Here is a 20,342-nt window from a genome sequence, read left to right as displayed (position 1 = left end):
GAGAGGGAAGAGCAGCTTGAAATGGAAAAGCAACAAGAACTGTTGCAACAAACAGAGATGGAGAGAGAGAAAGAGATTGCAAGGCAGAAAGAGAAAGACAGAGAGAGGAAAATAGAGATGGAAAAGCAGCTTGGAATGGAAAAGCAAAAAGAAATTGAAAGACAAAAGGAGATGGAGAGAGAGAACGAGATTGCAAGGCAGAACGATATACACAGACAGAATAATATGGACCTGGACCAACAAAAGATGGCGGTAAAGACCCTATTCCCAGAAAATGGTAAACTTGTGGAGGTTACTAGGCAGAGATCTGAATGCCAAAACCAAATGGATAAAGGAGCAATCCCGTACCCTGCAAAGGTGAGAAGACCACTGTATCTGCCTGTCGTCCAGCCTACTACAATTAATCGAAAGCCAAAGTCCCGCCGTGGGAAGTCAAACAATCTTGAACGGTCACCTAAGGCTCTGCCTGTTACTGAGCCAACACCTACAGAATACCCAAAACCGACCTGTCAGGTAGAAGATCCCAAGCAGGATGAAAATACTGTCATGCCATCAGCATCTGCCACAGTGAGTGAGAGGGTGGAACAAATCTCAGAAACAAGTGAAACTGCAGGTCAGTTGGCACAGGTTGAGGAGGACAATGAAGCTCAAGTTTGCACAGAAGATACGCTATCCCTGGGAAGCTGGGGTCAGTCGAGTCACACATCAGATGTGAGGGATGAGGCTGAAAACGCTTCACTGAAAGCGCTACACTCAGCTGATGAGATTCCAGGGGAAGCAGAGACTAAACAGAAGGACAAGAGTGTGAGGAGGAGAATGGCGGGGTGGGTTAATAAAAGAGTCAAAACCTACTACCAGACAAAAATTGGTAGGACACATGAGAGAGAAGAGAAGGAGGGAGACGACAACTTCTATCCATGTAAGATATCCAACATGTTTATGCTGTTTCACTTGTGCATCCCTGAAGAATTTGTCTGTAAAGAAATGCAACATCTTCAGAAAGAATCACTGTGCTTTTGTGTAGCTACAGTACTAACCTTTTGTTCTGTGTTCAGGGTATCTAGATGCACCCATTTCCAGAGCAGAGAGGGAGAGGCAAAAGAGAGAGGAACTACGGAGGTCAGAGGAGAAATGGCAGCAGAAGGAAGAGTCCTGGAAAAAGTGGGAGGCTAAACGGGCTGAGAAAAAGCAGAAGGAGAGGGCTGAAAAGCAAGAAAAATTGGAGCGGAAGAAGGCTAAAAAACAAGCATACCAGCAGCAAAAGAAGGACATATACGAAAGTATGCGACAACGACGCGAACAAAAATTGCAACGAGAGGCTACCAGGTCTCGTAACCAGGTCTGTATTCTGTTCTTTTCTCTTTTTTCCAAATGGTCATTTTATAGCTGTGTCATTTGGTGTTTTTAATGTTGTTTTTTTTATTTCAGTGAGCAGTTTAGAAAATCTCGCCCTCAAAAAGGATGGACGGCTTTCTGATGCGACAACAACAACTATTTTTTCAGCGATTTTATTTTTTCTTTCATTCATATTCATTCATGGTCATTGAATACAGCATATTGCAAGCAATGGGATATTTCTCATCTATAGCTGGTTGAGTGTTTTTTTTTAACTCATTCTTCTTTTGAGTTGAAGTGATTCAATTGAATAGAATCAATTAACAGCTTGAAATTCATAAGCAAAGAGAGCTTGAAAGACGAACGGAGGATAAGAGAAAGAGAGTTACTAGCATGAGATACAGCACATAGAAAGAGTAACATGGAATAACAGGAGCTGGAGCAATCAAAATATGGCAGTAAAGACCCCAATCCAAGAAAATAATAAACCTACAGAGGTTACCTGGAAGAGAACTGAATACCCCCATAAAAGTTGCTCTTTCCATATTGCAGTGAGATATTGAGTAAGACCAAGTCTCCCTTAAAAAAGCATGGCAAGTATATACTAATACTATGACAATGACTACCCATAATAATAATGATATTACAATCATACATAAACAAATAAATAAACTAACCAGGGTCTAACCAGGGTCTTGGGTTCAATCCCCAGTCAGGGGTCTTGCTATGTGGGACCCTAGGCTCTGGACACTGGCCTCTACACCAGTAATGGTGTCGTCTGTCGTTTGTCGTCAACTGGTGACTGTCATAATGTTTCACATGATTCTTTTATTTTGTTGATCACAATACAACACATATAAAATGTGGACCTGCACAACAAACAACAAATAACAATTGGTTTACCCTTTGCTACATTTCTTTGGGTTGCTGGAGATTCGGAAAGAAAGAAATACTGGAGTCTGATTCTGAATCTACTGCAACCTGAAAACTGCTTCCCACTCTGTGCCATGTGTCAACCCATCCCGCGTCCACCTGTACAGCTGTCCTCTCCCACAAACATGCCCATGTCATTTACAGCAGCGCCCTCTAGGGGTGGACTGGCTGTCCAGCAGAAGGGCACTGTCACATTGCCTGTCCTGCTGCTGGGCTAGCAACCTGAGGGAGAGGAGACAGAGAACAGTGTGAGATGATACAGAAACCTACACACACACACACACACACACACACACACACACACACACACACACACACACACACACACACACACACTCACTCACTCACTGGGGACCACACAAAACAAAACAGTTTATTCAGTACGACTTTCTTATTAATAGAATCTTTATTGATTAAACATATTGTTTTATAATGAATCTTTGACATTTTCCCATCCCCTCATTAGAAAAAAACTCAACAATAAGCACCGTAGCAATTCACACCCTAGCATTTAACTGAGCCTTCATAGGCAGAGCAATAGAACATTTCACAACTTCCCCACGGGACACAAAAACGGCCATGCTGCTGTATTGGGCCGGTGTGGAGTTCTGCTGTGGCTATCTACATGGCTAACTATGCTGCAGAGTTCAAGGCTGGTAAGAGGCTGGGCATCACTGCCAGGCTATGTATGTCTAATAGGATGGACACCATTGCCAGTCTATGTATGTCCAATAGGATGGACACCATCGCCAGGCTATGTATGTCTAATAGGATGGGCACCATCGCCAGTCTGTGTAAGGCGACATATTCCTATTTCGTCCAGGGCGCAGGATTGCCTTCCGCCGGCCCTGGTAAGAGGCTGGGCATCACTGCCAGTCTGTGTAAGAGGCTGGACATCACCACCTGTAATGGGCCTCCAAAGGGAATAGCAATCTGAAATATCAGCCTATAAATCAGTAGAGCTGCATCTGAGGGGCTTAGACTACACGATTTTATTTGGATAGTTTTGGGATTTGGTATTTAGGTCTCACCTGACCAGTCGTGTCATGGACATCATGAGGTTGCATTGGGGTGGTCAGTGGTGTGTGTGTGTGTGTGTGTGTGTGTGTGTGTGTGTGTGTGAGTGTGTGTGTGTGTGTGTGTGTGTGTGTGTGTGTGTGTGTGTGTGTGTGTGAGGTGGTGATGTGTGTGTGAGGTAGTGTGTGAAGGCTTTACCTGGCCAGCCGTGTCATGGATTCCACCACGTTGTGTCCACTTTTGGCACTGCACTCGAAGAACTCAGCCTGGTACCGCTGTGCACACACACACACACACACACACACACACACACACACACACACACACACACACACATACACACACACACACACACACACACACACACACACACACACACACACACACACACACACACACACACACACACACAGGTACACACACAGGCAAAGATGAACAGATCTTTAGATAGTTATGTAAAAATGTAACCTGACCCTAGCCAGATGAATTTCGCTCCGCCTAGCTCCACTCATCCATCTGGAACCGATCCATTGGAATGGTGTTTCAGAAGGCTGGGCCTAATCAAAAAATGCTTGCATATGATTGAATAAGCCACTTGTCCGTCATCTATTGACGTGCTACATCAACCACTCACATCGAAGCCAACCCGTGACGCTGATAACAGTCTCACGGTCTCTTCTCCACTACGTCACATCTATGAAACTCCCGCCCTGCGTCCTGATTGGCTGAACCATAAAGTCGGTTGCAGAAATCACTCTCAATGGAAGAGGTCCCAGATGGATGTGAGTGAAGCTAGGCGGAGCTAAGTGGAACGAAATTCATCTGGCGAGGGTCAGGTTAGTAAAAATGGACCCTGTAACAAAAGGTTTCCAGCATTCTCCTGCTGTGAGGAGAACACAGCTTTGTTCGTTTCAGTTTGGAGAAATCATTTATGCTGAAAAAAGATGCTCTGTGAGTATCTAGCTAGTATAGCTTTGTGTGTTACTGCATATGATTCTAAGTGTTTTTATTGTGTGTGTGTGTGTGTGTGTGTGTGTGTTTAGTGTTTTTGTGTGTGTGTGTGTCCCCGTGTGTCCGTGTGTGTGTGTGTGTGCACAGTGTTTTTATGTGTGTGTGTGTCTGTGTGTGTGTGTGTGTCTTGTGTGCGTGTGTGTGTGTGTGTGTGTGTGTGTGTGTGTGTGTGTGTGTGTGTGTGTTTCACCTCTGCTACTTTCTGGCCCTCTATCTGAGGCACCTCTCTCTCTGCCATGTCTGATTTATTCCCAAGCAACATCAACACAGCACCCTCTGCCACCCTTTCCTGCCAAACCAAAAATAAGCAAATGCACACTACTGTATGCACAAAACATATACACTCAAAACATATATTTCTGAGTGAGAAAGGCAATAAGTTGTCTTTTTGCATGCATGTTAAGTGACCCCAGGCTTTTTCAGATAGCCTGGTGTGAGCATGACAGCACACACACACACACACGCGCGCGCGCGCGTTTCAGCAGCTCTGTGTGAACACGCTGATCTTTCAGACATGCGACTGACCCACACACACACACACACACACACACACACACACACACACATACACACATACACACGTTTCAGCAGCTCTGTGTGAACACGCTGATCTTTCAGACATGCAACTGACCCACACACACACACACACACACACACACACACACACGTTTCAGCAGCTCTGTGTGAACACGCTGATCTTTCAGACGTGCGACTGACCTGCACCTGGTCCAGCCATCCCGTGAGGGAGCGCAAGGACGGGGCACTTGTGATGTCATAGACGGCCAGGATTCCGTCCGCCTTGCGGTAGTACTGCTGAGTGATGCTATGGAACCTGAGGGGGAGAAGACAGACGTCACAGGGACAGACACACACACACACACACACACACACACACACGCTGAGGGGTGACACACAGAGCCACAGCTAGTTCAGTGATTTAGCCTAGTACAGTTGAGTTATGCAGTGGAACCTGGGGCTACAGATCAACACCAGACACACAATTTTGAAAAACATTCCATTTGAATGGTAAACCTTTATCCAACGCACCTACAACCATTTGTGTTCATAGCGACCTCATTAGTGTCTACACGTCCTTCTTTACCGTAACGTGCTGATTCACTAGGTGCATACCCCAACCAGGTCCAGACACTAATTACATTCAGAATAGCGGCAGGTTCAAACAAACTCGGCTCCACAGGAAACAAACAAGCTCCCGAGAGCCTTTCGTGCAACTAGTCAATGGAGCTTGTTCAGTAGCAATCCATCGACCCTCTCAGAGCTCCTCCTCCACCCACCCTGCCAATCAATCGATCCTCTCAGAGCTCCTCCTCCACCCACCCTGCCAATCAATCGATCCTCTCAGAGCTCCTCCTCCACCCACCCTGCCAATCAATCGATCCTCTCAGAGCTCCTCCTCCACCCACCCTGCCAATCAATCGATCCTCTCAGAGCTCCTCCTCCACCCACCCTGCCAATCAATCGATCCTCTCAGAGCTCCTCCTCCACCCACCCTGCCAATCAATCGACCCTCTCAGAGCTCCTCCTCCACCCACCCTGCCAATCAATCGATCCTCTCAGAGCTCCTCCTCCACCCACCCTGCCAATCAATCGACCCTCTCAGAGCTCCTCCTCCACCCACCCTGCCAATCAATCGATCCTCTCAGAGCTCCTCCTCCATCCAGCACATGAGTCTAGATGGGTTTTGATAGCTCTTAATTCACATTGTGCTGTTGATACTAATAATGAACGCCGTGCTGCACAGATTGAAGGAACTCATATTGTATCTAACACTCCTGGGGCTGCTCTCAACAAACTAAGATGAATATCACCTTTTAACTAGGCCAGTTACAAGTCTTCTATTAAGTTTTCATCTCTGTTGTTGTTTATGGAGGTTACTAGAGTCACTGTGAAAGGACTGCAGTAGATGTAAGAGTTTTTATCTGTGTTGTTGTTTGTTTGTTGTTATTAGCGGTTGAGTGGAGTGGTTGATCTCTGACCTCTCCTGCCCTGCAGTGTCCCACAACTGAAGGGCGATGGAGGACGATTCCAGCTGCACGCTCCTCACCTGGAAATCTATACCTGTCAGCAATCAAACCCAACTATTACAACCGGCAATAATACATCAGTAGTAGATGTGGAGTAAATCATGACCAGTACTTTTCAAATGATATGAGTGGACACAGACAAGCTCACACACACACACACACACGCACACACACACACACACACACACACACACACACACACACACACACACACACACACACACACAGACCTGGTTACAATTCTACCCATTAACATTATTGAAGAGGATTCACAACAAGCAAAAAATTGATGCATGCCTATTTGAGCTAGAACCACTTAAAGGAGAATTCTGGTGATTTTTCACATAGATCTCTGTTTCCCGAGGTCACCGAATACTGTCAATACGAAAAGAGACAAAACAAATCGGTTCTACCCAGCTTGAGTCGCTGCATGTTCATGACCCCCATGTTCATGCCCCCAGACTATAACACTGTAGGGTACACTGTGGCTCCCTGGCTGCTGTACTGTAGCTGTTAGCTGTTAGCAACTCTACTAAGTAGCACCGATTTTTTCTGCTTCTTTTTGTATTGACAGTATTCGGTCACCTTGAGAAATACAGATCTATGTGAAAAATCGCCGGAATTCTCCTTTGAGGTTGAAGCTCAAACTGGCAGTATGCAGCATGTCATGTGTAGGCTTATGTGCTGGTGTAAGCTCAGAGCTCTGATTGGCTGGGACTGACCCACGGTGGAGCTGAGGTTATTGGGGAAGTTGCCCTGGCAGTAGTGATGGATGAATGAGCTCTTGCCCACGCCGGAGTTCCCCAGGAACACCACCTTGAACACCCGCTGTGGGCTCGACACACGAGGGCCTGTGGGAGAAAGGGACTGGGGGAACGGGTGGAGAGAGAGAGAGTTCAGGTACTCGCACCTTCTGCGTGGCTGTCTCTTTAAGGGAGAAGTTCAGGTGTGAAACGCACCTTCTGCGTGGCTGTCTCTTTAAGGGAGAAGTTCAGGTGTGAAACGCACCTTCGGCGTGGCTGTCTTTTTAAGAGAGAACTTCAGGAGTGAAATGCCCCTTCTGCGTGATTTGTCTCTTTAAGAGAGAACTTCAGCTGTGAAACACACTTTCTGCGTGGCTGTCTCTTTAAGGGAGAACTTCAGGTGTGAAAACCTGAAGGGTTTGTTCAGTATCACACTCTCAGCTCTACTCAGTTTAGTGCAATGCAAATTCACTGAGTCATTTGCATTCTCTTCCTTTCTTTTTTTTGCTGCCTTTTTACAGGTGCAGACACAAGCATACATACACACACACACACACACACAGAGCATATTTTATACTGTCAGATATCACACACACACACAGAGCATCTTTTATACTGTCAGATATCACACACACACACACAGAGCATATTTTATACTGTCAGATATCACTCACACACACACACACACACACACACACACACACACACACACACACACACACACACAGAGCATCCCATACATTGTTTTGTGATATTTTCAGCCATCCCTTCTGAAAATGTATACAGGGTTTATCTACCTCTCCACTGTCTGAACATCCATCAGCAATCGCTGCCCTCTCATTGGCTGTTGCCCTGGTATCCCTCGCCTCTGCTAGCCGGTCCACAAAGCTGTCGCTCCCTTCATTGGCAGAGGTCACTTGCCTTAAATGATTGACATGGCCATATTTCAGTCCTTACCCATTTACAAAAAACCCTTACATAAGAATGTTCATCTTCAACTCTCACTCCAGAAGAGAGTGATCAGCGTTTGGGTTGTGTGATAGAAACTCTTTTTTAATACAGGTGCATTTAAAAAAGTGAATATCGCTGAAAAGTCCATTGCCCTACCCAGACTGAGAGATTAAAGGTTCAGGAAACCATTGCTGGTGTTTTGACTTAATTAGCTGATTAGAGCTCTTCTTAGGTCGACATTTCTGTATTAGAAGTTCTTTATTGTAATATTTTAATACTGGATTTTTGATTTCATGAGCTGTAGTGTAAACTGTTATCAAGATTAGAATGACAAAAGACTTGAAATATACTGCTCAAAAAAATTAAGGTTATTCTTCATTCATACACTGGATTGGTACTCTGACACTGTTTTATTTTTTTATTTTGCAAGAACTGTCAGACATTCTGTGAATGTAGTTTGAGAATGTTGAAAAGGGTGGAAACTATTGTGGAAAACTGTAAGTGTTCCCTTAATTTGTTTGAGCAGTGTATTTAACTTTGTGTGTATTGAATCTCTAAATTACATGAAAGTTTCACTTTTTGAAATAAATTACGGGGAAACTTTTCTATGATATTCAAATTGTGTGCACCTGTACTGTGTGGTCGGTAGGTTTGGAGAGGGGTGGGTGGACAAACACACACCTAGTGGCTGTCTCTCTCTGCTGCATGTAGTCACCAATAACTGACCCTTGCTTCTCCAGCGGACGCTTCTCGATGCCACACATCTGAGCAGGGTGAGCCATTGGAGAACCAGAGAGAGAGAGAGAGAGGGAGGAAGAAAAATAGAGAAAGAAGAACCAAAGAGAAAGAAGGAAAAAGAGAGAGGGAGGAAGAACCAGAGAGAAAGAAGGAGAAGAGAGAGGGAGGAAGAGTCAGTGAAAAAGGAGAAGAGAGGGAAAGGAAGAGAGAGGACGTGGTGTGAGTGTCATATTATTTCATTTAGACATGATCTCTAGATGTTCAGAATATGCTCAAGTGTGTGTGTGCGTGTATGTGTATGTGTATGTGTATGTGTGTGTGTGTGTGTGTGTGTGGGGGGGGGGGGGGCAGTGCTGTGGAAAAAACAGACAAAAACACCTTCAACAAAGCATTTATTTTTTGTTTTTAAGTTTTTTTGCAGAAAGAGTGTATTTGTTCATGACTAATGGTTTTAACAAGCACACCAGTGCTCTTAACTAACCACTGTTTAAGAAAGCAATGTTTAAATACGATCTACACATTTCTGTTTAAGTTCAACACTTATGAACACAGAGTTGGCAGATCCACAGTATTGTCTGTCGGTGTCTAAAAAATTCCTCTTTGAACAAACCCACAGAAAAGTAAGCTTGCCCCACTCATATGAATTTAGTAGGGAGCAGCTGTAACAGTCTATTTAAAACACAGTGGACCACTGCAAGTCTATAAGGTTCTTTACTGACTACTCAACAGACTAGACTGAACATTCACAATGGAGACAATTAATTTGTACAGAAGTGAACTGGCTCAGAACAAAATGTTAACCGCAGACTCTGTGTCACATCCGGGTAACAGTGTACACAAGCAAAAGGCATGACAGGAATTTTTGATCTTTGTCATTTCTTTCAATTATTTTTTGTTTGTTGAATAACATAAATAAAGCATGACATTGAGGTATACTGTACAGTCATAAATTCAGATAATTACCCTCTCATTTTCCACAACATTACAATCCAAAAATATGACACTGATGTGTGGCCTATCACACATACATTGCTGAACTTCGCTGTCGGCTGAAATGAAAATGAACGAATGAATGAATGAATGAATGAAAATGAAAAATAATGAACAACAGTGGCCCCAAAATAAACGGCTAAGAGGGTAGACACTGGTCCAAACGGGCTCACAGTAACATGCTACATCCGAGCTGTGATGACATCGGGCCGGTTCCACCCAGACGAGGGTCAGAAGGGTTGGACTGACCACGGTGGCCAGGGGCCCGTGACCTGCGCACAGGTGTATTGTGGGAAGGGGAAGGGAGAGGGGAAGGATTGATCATAACTAACCCTCTTCTGAGACTGATGTGCGTCCTTCTCATCACGCAGTCTCTTATTCATGTCCCTAAGAGAGAGAGAGAGAGAGAGAGAGAGAGATGGACAGTTTTTGGATTTATTGGATATGGGATCAATAGACAGTCGAGATGTAGCTTGTGCCCCGTCTCCATGGCGACACAGATCCAGGTGAGGCGTACCTGAGCATGTCCAGCTGCCTCGTCAGACTCTCCCGCTCCCTCTGCATGTTCCTGGACACCTTCAGCACCACTCTGACGGACAAGGAGGCACGTGGGGTCAGACAGGGAGACAGAAGAGGAGGAGAAAAAGAAGAGAAAGTGAGAGAAGAGAAAGATAGATAGAGAGAGATGGAGAAACAGATATTTCACACTGAAAGATTCCGTAACACGTTACTGGGAAAGTCCTCCAACAGAGACTTATCAGATCAACTAAGATCAATATCAGTATGTAACACTGGTGGTGTTGCTGAACAATTATTGAACCAAGTCCAATCCCTAACCTTAACCATCATTGTAGTTAACAGTGTCTATCTATTTAATCTATTTATTTATCCATCCATCTTCTCTATCAATGCTAGTCTGCACTTCCTCCCAACTAGCTGGTGTGACCTCTAACCTCTGAGTCCTCACCTCTCGCATCCCTGCGTTTGCTGGTTGACGCTGGTCTGAAGCAGTTCTATCTGGTGTAGTGCCGTCTGCAGCTCGTCCCTGGTGGCGTAAACTTTAACCTCTAACCTCTGATCCCTCACCTCTCGCATCCTGGTGTAACTTTTAACCTTTAACCTCTGTAACCCCTCACCTTTCACGTCCCTGCGTGTGCTGGTTGACGCTGGTCTGCAGCAGTTCTATCTGGTGTAGTGCTGTCTGCAGCTCGTCCCGGTTGGTGTCCAGGTGCTCCTGCAGCTGCTTGTTGAGGTTGTGGAGACGCTGGTTCTGCTCACGGGTGGCCGCCTGCTCCGCACGCATACTGGCTATCCTACTCTCCAACTGAGACAGAGAGAGAGGGGAGGAAGTGAAAAATATATATATGTGTGTGTGTGTGTGTGTGTGTGTGTGTGTGTGTGTGTGTGTGTGTCTGTACCTCTCTCTGTTTGGTGAGGGCGAATTCCAGCTCCTGTTCACGCATCGCCAGCTCCTCCAGCAGCTGCTCACTTCTGTTCACAGGCTTCATACTGTCCTTCATCACCAAAACAACATCATCATCATCATCACCATAATCATAATCATTGTTATCACCACCACTACCACTACCATCATCATCATCCTACTACTGTCTTTCATCACCAAAACTATCATCATCGTCATTATCATCATCACCATCACCATCACCATAACCATAATCAACACCATCACCACTGCCATCTTCATCCTCATTCTGTCTTTTATCACCAAAATAGTCATCATCATCATCATCATCATCACCACCATCATCATCGTCATCACCAGTACCGCGACGATCATAAGCATCATAATAACCACCACCACCACCACCACCACCACTGTACCTGTAGTGTGTGGGGCTGTAGTGTGTGGGGCTGTACCTGTAGTGTGTGGGGCTGTAGTGTGTGGGGCTGTACCTGTAGTGTGTGTGGCTGTACCTGTTGTGTGTGTGGCTGTACCTGTTGTGTGTGTGGCTGTACCTGTAGTGTGTGGGGCTGTAGTGTGTGGGGCTGTAGAGTGTGTACCTGTAGTGTGTGGGGTTGTAGAGTGTGTACCTGTAGAGTGTGGGGCTGTAGTGTGTGGTGCTGTAGAGTGTGTACCTGTAGTGTGTGAGGCTGTAGTGTGTGGGGCTGTACCTGTAGTGTGTGTGGCTGTAGAGTGTGTGGCTGTACCTGTAGTGTGTGGGGCTGTAGAGTGTGTACCTGTCGTGTGTGGGGCTGTAGAGTGTGGGGCTGTACCTGTAGTGTGTGGGGCTGTAGAGTGTGGGGCTGTACCTGTAGTGTGTGGGGCTGTAGTGTGTGGGGCTGTACCTGTAGTGTGTGTGGCTGTAGTGTGTGGGGCTGTACCTGTCGTTTGTGTGGCTGTAGTGTGTGGTGCTGTAGAGTGTGTACCTGTCGTGTGTGTGGCTGTAGTGTGTGTGGCTGTACCTGTAGTGTGTGGGGCTGTAGAGTGTGGGGCTGTACCTGTAGTGTGTGGGGCTGTAGAGTGTGGGGCTGTACCTGTAGTGTGTGGGGCTGTAGAGTGTGGGGCTGTAGTGTGTGGTGCTGTAGAGTGTGTACCTGTAGTGTGTGTACCTGTAGTGTGTGGGGCTGTAGAGTGTGGGGCTGTACCTGAGCTATTCGTTTCTCTCTCTCCTCTCTGATCTGGCTCTCCATGTCCTCATAGATAGACCGCACCTCACGGTCATGCTCGTGTTCCCTCCTAACACACACACACACACCAAAGTATACAGTAAAGAAGTATACATATGTATGTGAACAAACACACACAAACATACACAAACATGCATATTCATTAAGACTCACTTGTGAACACCAAAATCCTTTACTTAAGATCAGAGTAAATTTCTACATTTCAAATCCTCTATATAAGGTTCCTCTATCAGATTATGTCTACTCCAAATCAATGGCAGTTTGTAGCCATTACACACATTGTACTTCAGCTCATCCTGCAGTATTCTAACAACTGTGATGTGTGAGTTGAGGGTCTGACCTGCGCAGTGCCTGCTCTAAAGTGTCCCGCTCCCGGACGGAGTCCTGTAGGTGGGCTAGAGCCTGAGACAGCACCTCCTCCAGCAACTTCAGCAGCTCAGGCCTCTCCCTCTGCAGCCCTGACCACAGGGAGCACAGCTCCAAATGACTAACACACACACACACACAAAAACACAAAGTGTAAGGGCATGTATGTCCATGTATATGACCATGTAAGATCCCAGCTCAGCCAGGGTCACACACACACCACAAAGACACACACACACACACACATGTGTGCGCGCGTATGTACATGATATGTCCTGCTCACTCTGTGAAGACTGTCTGCCCCCAGCTCAGCTAGGGTCACACACACGGTCACACATATATACTCTTTTGATCCCGTGAGGGAAATTTGGTCTCTTATCCCAATCCGTGAATTAGTGAAACACACTCAGCACACAGTGAACACACAGTGAGGTGAAGCACACACTAATCCCGGCGCAGTGAGCTGCCTGCAACAACAGCGGCGCTCGGGGAGCAATGAGGTTAGGTGCCTTGCTCAAGGGCACTTCAGCCGGGCCTACTGGTCGGGGTTCGAACCGGCAACCCTCCGGTTACAAGTCCGAAGCGCTAACCAGTAGGCCATGGCTGCCCCTAATATACACACACGCGCACACGCACACACACACACACACGCACACGTGAGATGTCCTGCTCACTCTGCGAAGACTGTGTCTGCCCCCAGCTCAGCCAGGGTCTGTGTGAACCTCAACTCCCTAGGGTCCACCTTCCGCTCGGACGCTGCAGCTGACGCCTCTGTGTGGGCCATCTCTGGCTCCAGCTCCGTCTCCGTCTCCTGCTCTCCCACAAGCTCCCCTGTGTGTGTGTGTGTGTGTGTGTGGGTGTGTGTGAGCGTGAGTGTGTGTGAGAGCGTACGAGTGTGTGTGTGTGTGTGTGTGTACGTGTGTTTGTGTGTGAGCATGAGAGTGTGTGTGTGAGAGTGTACGAGTGTGTGTGTGTGTGTGTGTGTGTGTGTGTGTGTGTGTGTGTGTGTGTGTTTGTGTGTGAGCATGAGAGTGTGTGTGTGAGAGCGTACGAGTGTGTGTGTGTGTGTGTTTAGGTGAGGGAGGGAATAGGGGGGGAAAGAGAAAGATAGCAGGAGTAATCCTTGAAAATCTTGTAGAATTGCTATTTGGCAAGGCTGCAATCTGTTGCATTGGAAGAGCTGTTTATCTATATGCAAGTCTGACCTGGCAGCTCTATAAACCAGCCTGACCTCTGTGTGTGTGTGTGTGTGTGTGTGTGTGTGTGTGTGTGTGTGTGTGTGTGTAAAGTAACTGTATGAATATTAACTCCTATGACTGTAGGTGGCTGCCCTGTGCAGACCTAGTCCAGTGTGGAACTCCACGGGTGTGAGGAATCCGTTGCTGTCCTTGTCCAGACTCTCAAACACCGACTCGAGCTGGTCAGGAGACAACGGCAGCTCTCCCTGCAGCCGCTGGGGGAGAGGGAGGGAGAGAGAGGGAGGGAGAAAGAGAGAGCGGAAGAGAGGGAGAGAAAGAGAGATAGAGAGTGCAAGCGAAAGGGGAGAGAGAGGGGGAGGGAGAATAGAAGAGAGAGGGTGTTTTGAAAATACCACGCCATGCTAATGAAGCTCATTTGAATTTTACTGTGAGAGAGAGAGATGAAAGTAGAATAAAAAAAAAGACCTGGCATTTCTGGGCATGATGTGTTTGACAGAGGCTGCACATCAAACAGTCACCCCCACACAAAAATGCATGGGGTCAGAGAGAGTGGCGTTGGCAGCACTAGGCCTCTCTCACCTGCATGTCCCGCTTGGTGATGAAGCCCTTGCCCTCTTTGTCACACAGTTCAAACAGCTCGGTGGCCTTGTCCATGCTGTGCTGCTGCTGAGGGGCCTCCCGCCCACCAGGGGACGCTAAGCCTCCTCGCCCCCATAGGCTGCTGCTGCTGCTGCTGCTTCTCTTTTGGCCCCTCAGGCGGGGGCTAAGGATGGGGCTGGGGCTGGTCACTCCACTGCCCTCCCCCTCCAGGACCACACCGTCCCCCAGCCAGGCTGACATCACTGGGGGAGAGAGAGAGAGAGAGAGAGAGAGAGAGAGAGAGATGAAATGGAGGAAAGCAAGATATAGGCTGGGAAACATGTTTTGCATGTTCACCTTTCAGCTGTGTTTTGCAAACTATTCTTCTGTCACGTGTGCACTCCCAACTTAAGTGGGAGTTCCCTTCATGTTTGTTGACACAACTGAAAATCTCAATGAGCTAGACCTCATTTGCAGCTCAGGCTGTTTGGCTCTGTGGTCATTTTCTTGAGAAACAGCAATGTTTCTCCTGACATGACAACGGACAACAACAGCAGGGGGAGTGACCTGGCAACCAGAATAACACAATTTAGGTAACACGATTCCAATTCCCTTCACCACAATGGCCCTCACTGTGAAAAATACAAAGAAAAATGGCAATTAGAGTGAGACATACAGCGACATCACTTGCATCTCCAATCTCCAGTACATCACCCATTACTGTTAAGTTATTAGTTGTAGGCCTACTTAGGGTTGCAAAGGGGCGGAAAATTTCCAGTAAATTTCCGGAAACTTACTGGAAACTTTCCATGGGAAGTTAAGCTGGGGAATTTTGGAAATATTCTAAATTGGAAACTTTAATGGAATTAAAGGAAATTATGGGAATTAATGGGAATTTACAGGAATTAACTTTGAATTCCTACTTTTTCATATACAAACATTAACATTTTGTTTCATAATAACCAATATGATTTGTTTGTTCATATTTTCGCTTAGCTTAGCATACAAAGCTAGCTACCATGCTAGCGGGAATCCCATTCTCTGCCTATGGTTTACTAGCGTGCTAAGCTAGCAACACTAAAACCACTGAACTGCCCAAGATACACCACGCCACTCAAAAATCCGATTGGTTGGAACATTAACTATCTTGACTATCAGTTTGTTCAGTTAGAATCCCAGAAAATGGTAAAACAAGTAAAAAAAAAAAACACAACATACCACCCCAACCAAGTTGTCAAGCTTAATCAGACAGATTAATCATCCCATTACAGTTTAATTACAGTTTAATTACAGTGCAAAATGACGTTCACCAATTTGAATGAGGACAAAAGTGACGACAAGCCCATAACTGGGCAACTCTGTTCGCAAACTTATCCCAGTTTCACACCAGTTATTCCCACGAGATGACGTTTTCACTGGGAATTTATTTTCCCCATGCACATGAATGCACCATAGGTTTCCTTTACGTCTAGTAGCCTATGCTGATTGCTGTGTGCATGGGATTGACGTACTGTATGTGCAGGGAAATTTGACTGAAATTGCATTAAATCAGGTTGTTTTAACTAGTATTATGCTGCAAGATAGGGTTTTGTCCACTACATTTAAGTTCCCTGTTATAGACTAACTTGCCATATTAAAAATTCCGAGTTTATTCCCATTAATTCCCGTTTATTCCAGTTAATTCACATATATTCCCGTTAATTCCCATGGAAAGTTTCCAATTTTGCAACCCTAGTTGTACTGTGCTGTTACGAGTTATTGGCTATCAAAAATGCTAACATCAGCTGTGTACACAAAATGACTTCCTCAGAGGAGAGGTTAAAAATAAACTGAGCTCTTACTCCTGCAGGCAGCCAAACAAGCCATGGGGATAACTTCTTAAGCATCACAGTTTTTTCTAGTGTGTAATTATCATAATTTAATAATCCCCTAATTCAGTTATTGTTTCATGAGCGTGTGTACCTTTCCCACAGCAGTACATTTTAGTTAAGTTCTGATGAAATGTGTGTGTGTGTGTGTGTTTGTGTGTGTGTGTGTGTGAGAGAGAGCTTGTCGTTAATCATCTTTGTTTGCTTAGGTTATGGTTAGCAGGACATAGTCTGCATGGACCATCGCCCTTCATTCAGCTGACAGCCTTGGTTTGGCTAATAAGTAATACACATGAGTTGCAGCTTGTGGAGATTTTCCATTGTGTCAACAGTGTTCATTTTCTTCAGAAACAATAATGTTTCTCCTGCAAAGACAATTGAGCACCTAGACAGAAAGAGCTGCCTGGCAACCAGAAATAGAGCTGAGGTAAACAGCACTGCTCCAATAACCTTCAAACTTGTCGTCCTTTACCAGCTAACACTGCAGAGCTATTCACCTGAGTGGGGAATAGCCATTTAGGCATCTCGGTTTGGCCTACAGTGAGGGTATTTACGTTTCCAAAAGGTTTTCCCATGGTAAAATGATAAGGAGACTAGGCCTATCATTTTAAATTCTCTCCATAGTTACCGCAGTGGTTGCCTCTCGGAAATGTAATCCGGCCAACAGCAATGTTTCTGAACTGCTGTAAGTGAGATCGCTCAGTGTAATAATGTCTTAAAACAAACCAAACAAACGGCTCGGTCCTGTGAGGTCTTGTGTCTCAGAGATGGTTTTAAAGGCTGTTTACCAAGTTTCACCCACGTAGGGATCAGGATGCTTTCAGTAGTGCTGTTTGCTTTGCGTGTGCACTTTGTGTGTGTGTGTGTGTCAGGTGGCAGGCTGTCTGGCGTTCCACCCTTATCAAACAAACTTTAACCACGTGCAGTATAACCTCACCAAACTCCACTCAGGTGACTAGACCACAACAGAATAATTTCAAACTCATTAACACACGGCAAGCTGCCAGTATCGCTGGGGTGAGAAGGAACACGCGCTAAAGAGACGCTCTTCAGGAGTCACAGGCACTTGTCGTCAATCCAACTCAAGCCTATCTAGTAACAAGTGCAGGCTTGAACGTTTTATGTAGGAGTTCTAGATAATATAATAATGTAGTTTGTAATGTCCTGCCCCTAACATGCGCGCACGCACACACACACACATACACACACGCACGCACACACACACACACACACACACACACACACAAACCTCCTCCACCTTCCTTTGTTCCTCTTCTTCCTCCCCCTCCTCTCTCCTTTCCAGGATGTGAGGACAAAGGGAACAGGATGACACAGTCATGGGATTCCATCTAGGCACCGATGGAGGGCTGTGAGCCGGGGCACTGAGTCTTATGCAAATAAAACATTTGCCATAGTTTGCATTGACATAACCACAGCGATCACGGCACTCAATACACCCACAGACCGGCAGACAGGTGTGCGCCGGAGAGGAGCGCTGGCAGCAGCTGGCCAATCCTGAACAGTCACTGTTCAAGCCACCAAGACCTTACGTATAAAGTATATACTCTTTCGATCCCGTCATTTGCATTGTGCATTTATCACAATCCGTGAAACACACTCAGCACACAGTGAGGTGAAGCACACACTAATCCTGACGCAGTGAGCTGCCTGCTACAGCGGCGCTTGGGTAGCAGTGAGGGGTTAGGTGCCTTGCTCAAGGGAACTTTCGCCGCTCTTACTGGTTACGGTGTGTGTGGGGGGGGGGTACTTACGGGGTTCGAACCGGCAACTCTCCGGTTACAAGTCCGAAGTGCTAACCAGTAGGCCACGGCTGCCTCACCTAGCACACATCACACACACAGTTCAATCCACTGTCCGAATCACCAAGACCCAGTGCACTTACCAGTGTAGCTTTGAATCAGCATACTTCATTCCAGACACACACACACACACTTACCACTATTGACCGTCACTGAGACGGGCGCGCCTGAAGATGTACGTCTGTACGCACTGTGCGTACCATCAGGCTACTCGACAACGAGAGAAAATTTCCCTTGTGTGTGTGTAATGTGTATTCACACCAAATTGGCCCACCATACCTTCCCAACTATGCACAGTATCCAATTAGCTGCCATCAGGATATTTACAATTTTCTATTATGTAACTTAGTGAACACTTATGCACACATTTTGTTGTTGTTATGCTATGTAGACTATTTTTTTTTGCGGGGGGGGGGGGGGGGGTGGCGATGGGTCAGGTGTGCGTACCATAGCATTAATTCCTGCAGGCGCCCCATCACTGACCAATCTTCTTAACGCTGTAAGTGACCTCATGAGAGATAAGGCCTTGTTGACAGGCTGTGAATGCAGACTGAGGAGTCTACACTGATATGAACAGATATGGGAGAGATTACATCTGGGGCATTCCTCAAGCTTACTACGCATTAGGTGACCTGCAATGTACAGCAGTACAGTCATCTTACATACAACACAATTCTTCTAGAGGGACTTACATATTATAGGCTAAATAGACAACAGCAGTTGATAATAATCCTAAGGATTTGGGCAGTAGCCTACACATGTTAATGTATGGACACATTTATTTGAGAAAGCAAGTGAAATAAGCAAGTGAAAATAAACACTGTCAACCACGAGAAAGATTGTCTGTTTTCTCTCCTCTGCGTGCAGTAGTCGACTGACAGCTTTACAAAACTTAAGATCCAACAAAACAAGTCATGGATTCATATTGCACAGTTTAGATGTGGGAGTTTCTGTGTCTGTCAACAGCTGGCTATCTGTAGCCTGTAGCTTTACTGTGCACCTGTGTGACTGTGTGTCCTTGGAAAATCCCTGGGCACGATACGGTATCAGAAGGTATCATAGCCATAGGCTATGTCAGCCAAGAGGGAAATTATGGAAAAAAAATGCAGCAAACTATTACAGGACTTCAGATAAGTAAAGTTTTAGTTTCTAGTCTTGCTGAGTGGAAACACAGTGATAGCCTACGAGAAGAACCACAACAGGCTACTCTTGCAGTTTTTAAAGGCAAGGCACATACTGGATATGACTACATGATTTAAACAACAATATATGTATTGAGCCTCAAACAGGGCGCAATCACAATCAAATTATTACCTATTCTGTAGACAAACTCCAACTCTAAAATAATTATTAAGTTGAAAAATACTCATCGCACAAGGGCAGAGAGAAGACAACTAGGTGGATGCCATGGCACCGGCTCATAAAGGCTACTGTAACTTCCCACTGTGGGCTATTGCGCACACATGGGGGCATATACAACTGTCATTCATTAAGCTATGGCTTAAAGGCAAAACGGGAACATTTTCTGGTAACCATGACCATGGTTATAGTTCGCAAATGCAATATCATTCATCCAGTGCTCGTGAATTCCAAATGCCACACGTGAAAGTGTAGTCCCCAGCTTCGCCTATGAAATTGATAGACCCACGATCAATAAATTATGAAGGTGCAGTTTTAAAAAGACACATTGTCGTAATGTAGACTATATCTCTGTCTGCACCAAGGGTTTATTTCTGTTTAATTCAGGGTTGTGAATACTACCCTAATCATACCAAAAGCCACTCACCTGTCTGGTGGAATTTGGTCGTCAAACCTCTTTCCGAACTGGTGTGTTCATTCATGCGCCCGTTCAACTCATTCCACTAGATGGCAATAAATAAGAGTTTCTGAATATGCTTTACCGTAAAGGCCGGTGTATGATGTCTTATAAGAAATAATAAACTGTACTTTTCTTTAACAATTGTATGAGACATCTTGTTCACTCACAATTGAACTTATATAATAAAATGTGAATTTTTATTTCTTGTAAAAATCGGTAATCTATCTTCACCCCGTACATGTGTTAGTGCAAGGTTTTTCTAATCTTTACGGTAAAAGC

General features: G+C 45.6%; 1 protein-coding gene across 1 annotated transcript; it reads right to left on the bottom strand.

The window, feature by feature from the left end:
• Window positions 1–2,085: 2,085 nt before the first annotated feature.
• Window positions 2,086–20,088, bottom strand: cracr2b (calcium release activated channel regulator 2B). Its single transcript, XM_076301529.1, has 18 exons — window positions 20,031–20,088; window positions 14,557–14,819; window positions 14,120–14,231; window positions 13,453–13,609; window positions 12,753–12,899; window positions 12,371–12,461; window positions 11,182–11,277; window positions 10,900–11,087; window positions 10,281–10,352; window positions 10,096–10,150; window positions 8,717–8,799; window positions 7,882–8,005; window positions 7,064–7,208; window positions 6,294–6,375; window positions 5,014–5,128; window positions 4,487–4,585; window positions 3,484–3,560; window positions 2,086–2,490 (listed from the first exon to the last, which is right to left on the bottom strand). The coding sequence occupies exons 1-18, from the start codon at window positions 20,083–20,085 to the stop codon at window positions 2,403–2,405; spliced, it is 2,049 nt and encodes a 682-aa protein (XP_076157644.1). The 5' UTR covers window positions 20,086–20,088; the 3' UTR covers window positions 2,086–2,402.
• Window positions 20,089–20,342: the final 254 nt, after the last annotated feature.

Source organism: Alosa pseudoharengus, unplaced genomic scaffold (genome assembly GCF_046254945.1).
Source record: "Alosa pseudoharengus isolate Yale_2024_CS ecotype anadromous, Long Island Sound unplaced genomic scaffold, YU_APseudo_1.1 YU_APseudo_1.1_scf_10, whole genome shotgun sequence".
In the NCBI taxonomy this organism is placed as follows: domain Eukaryota; kingdom Metazoa; phylum Chordata; class Actinopteri; order Clupeiformes; family Clupeidae; genus Alosa; species Alosa pseudoharengus.
This window is presented reverse-complemented; position numbering and strand designations above follow the sequence as displayed.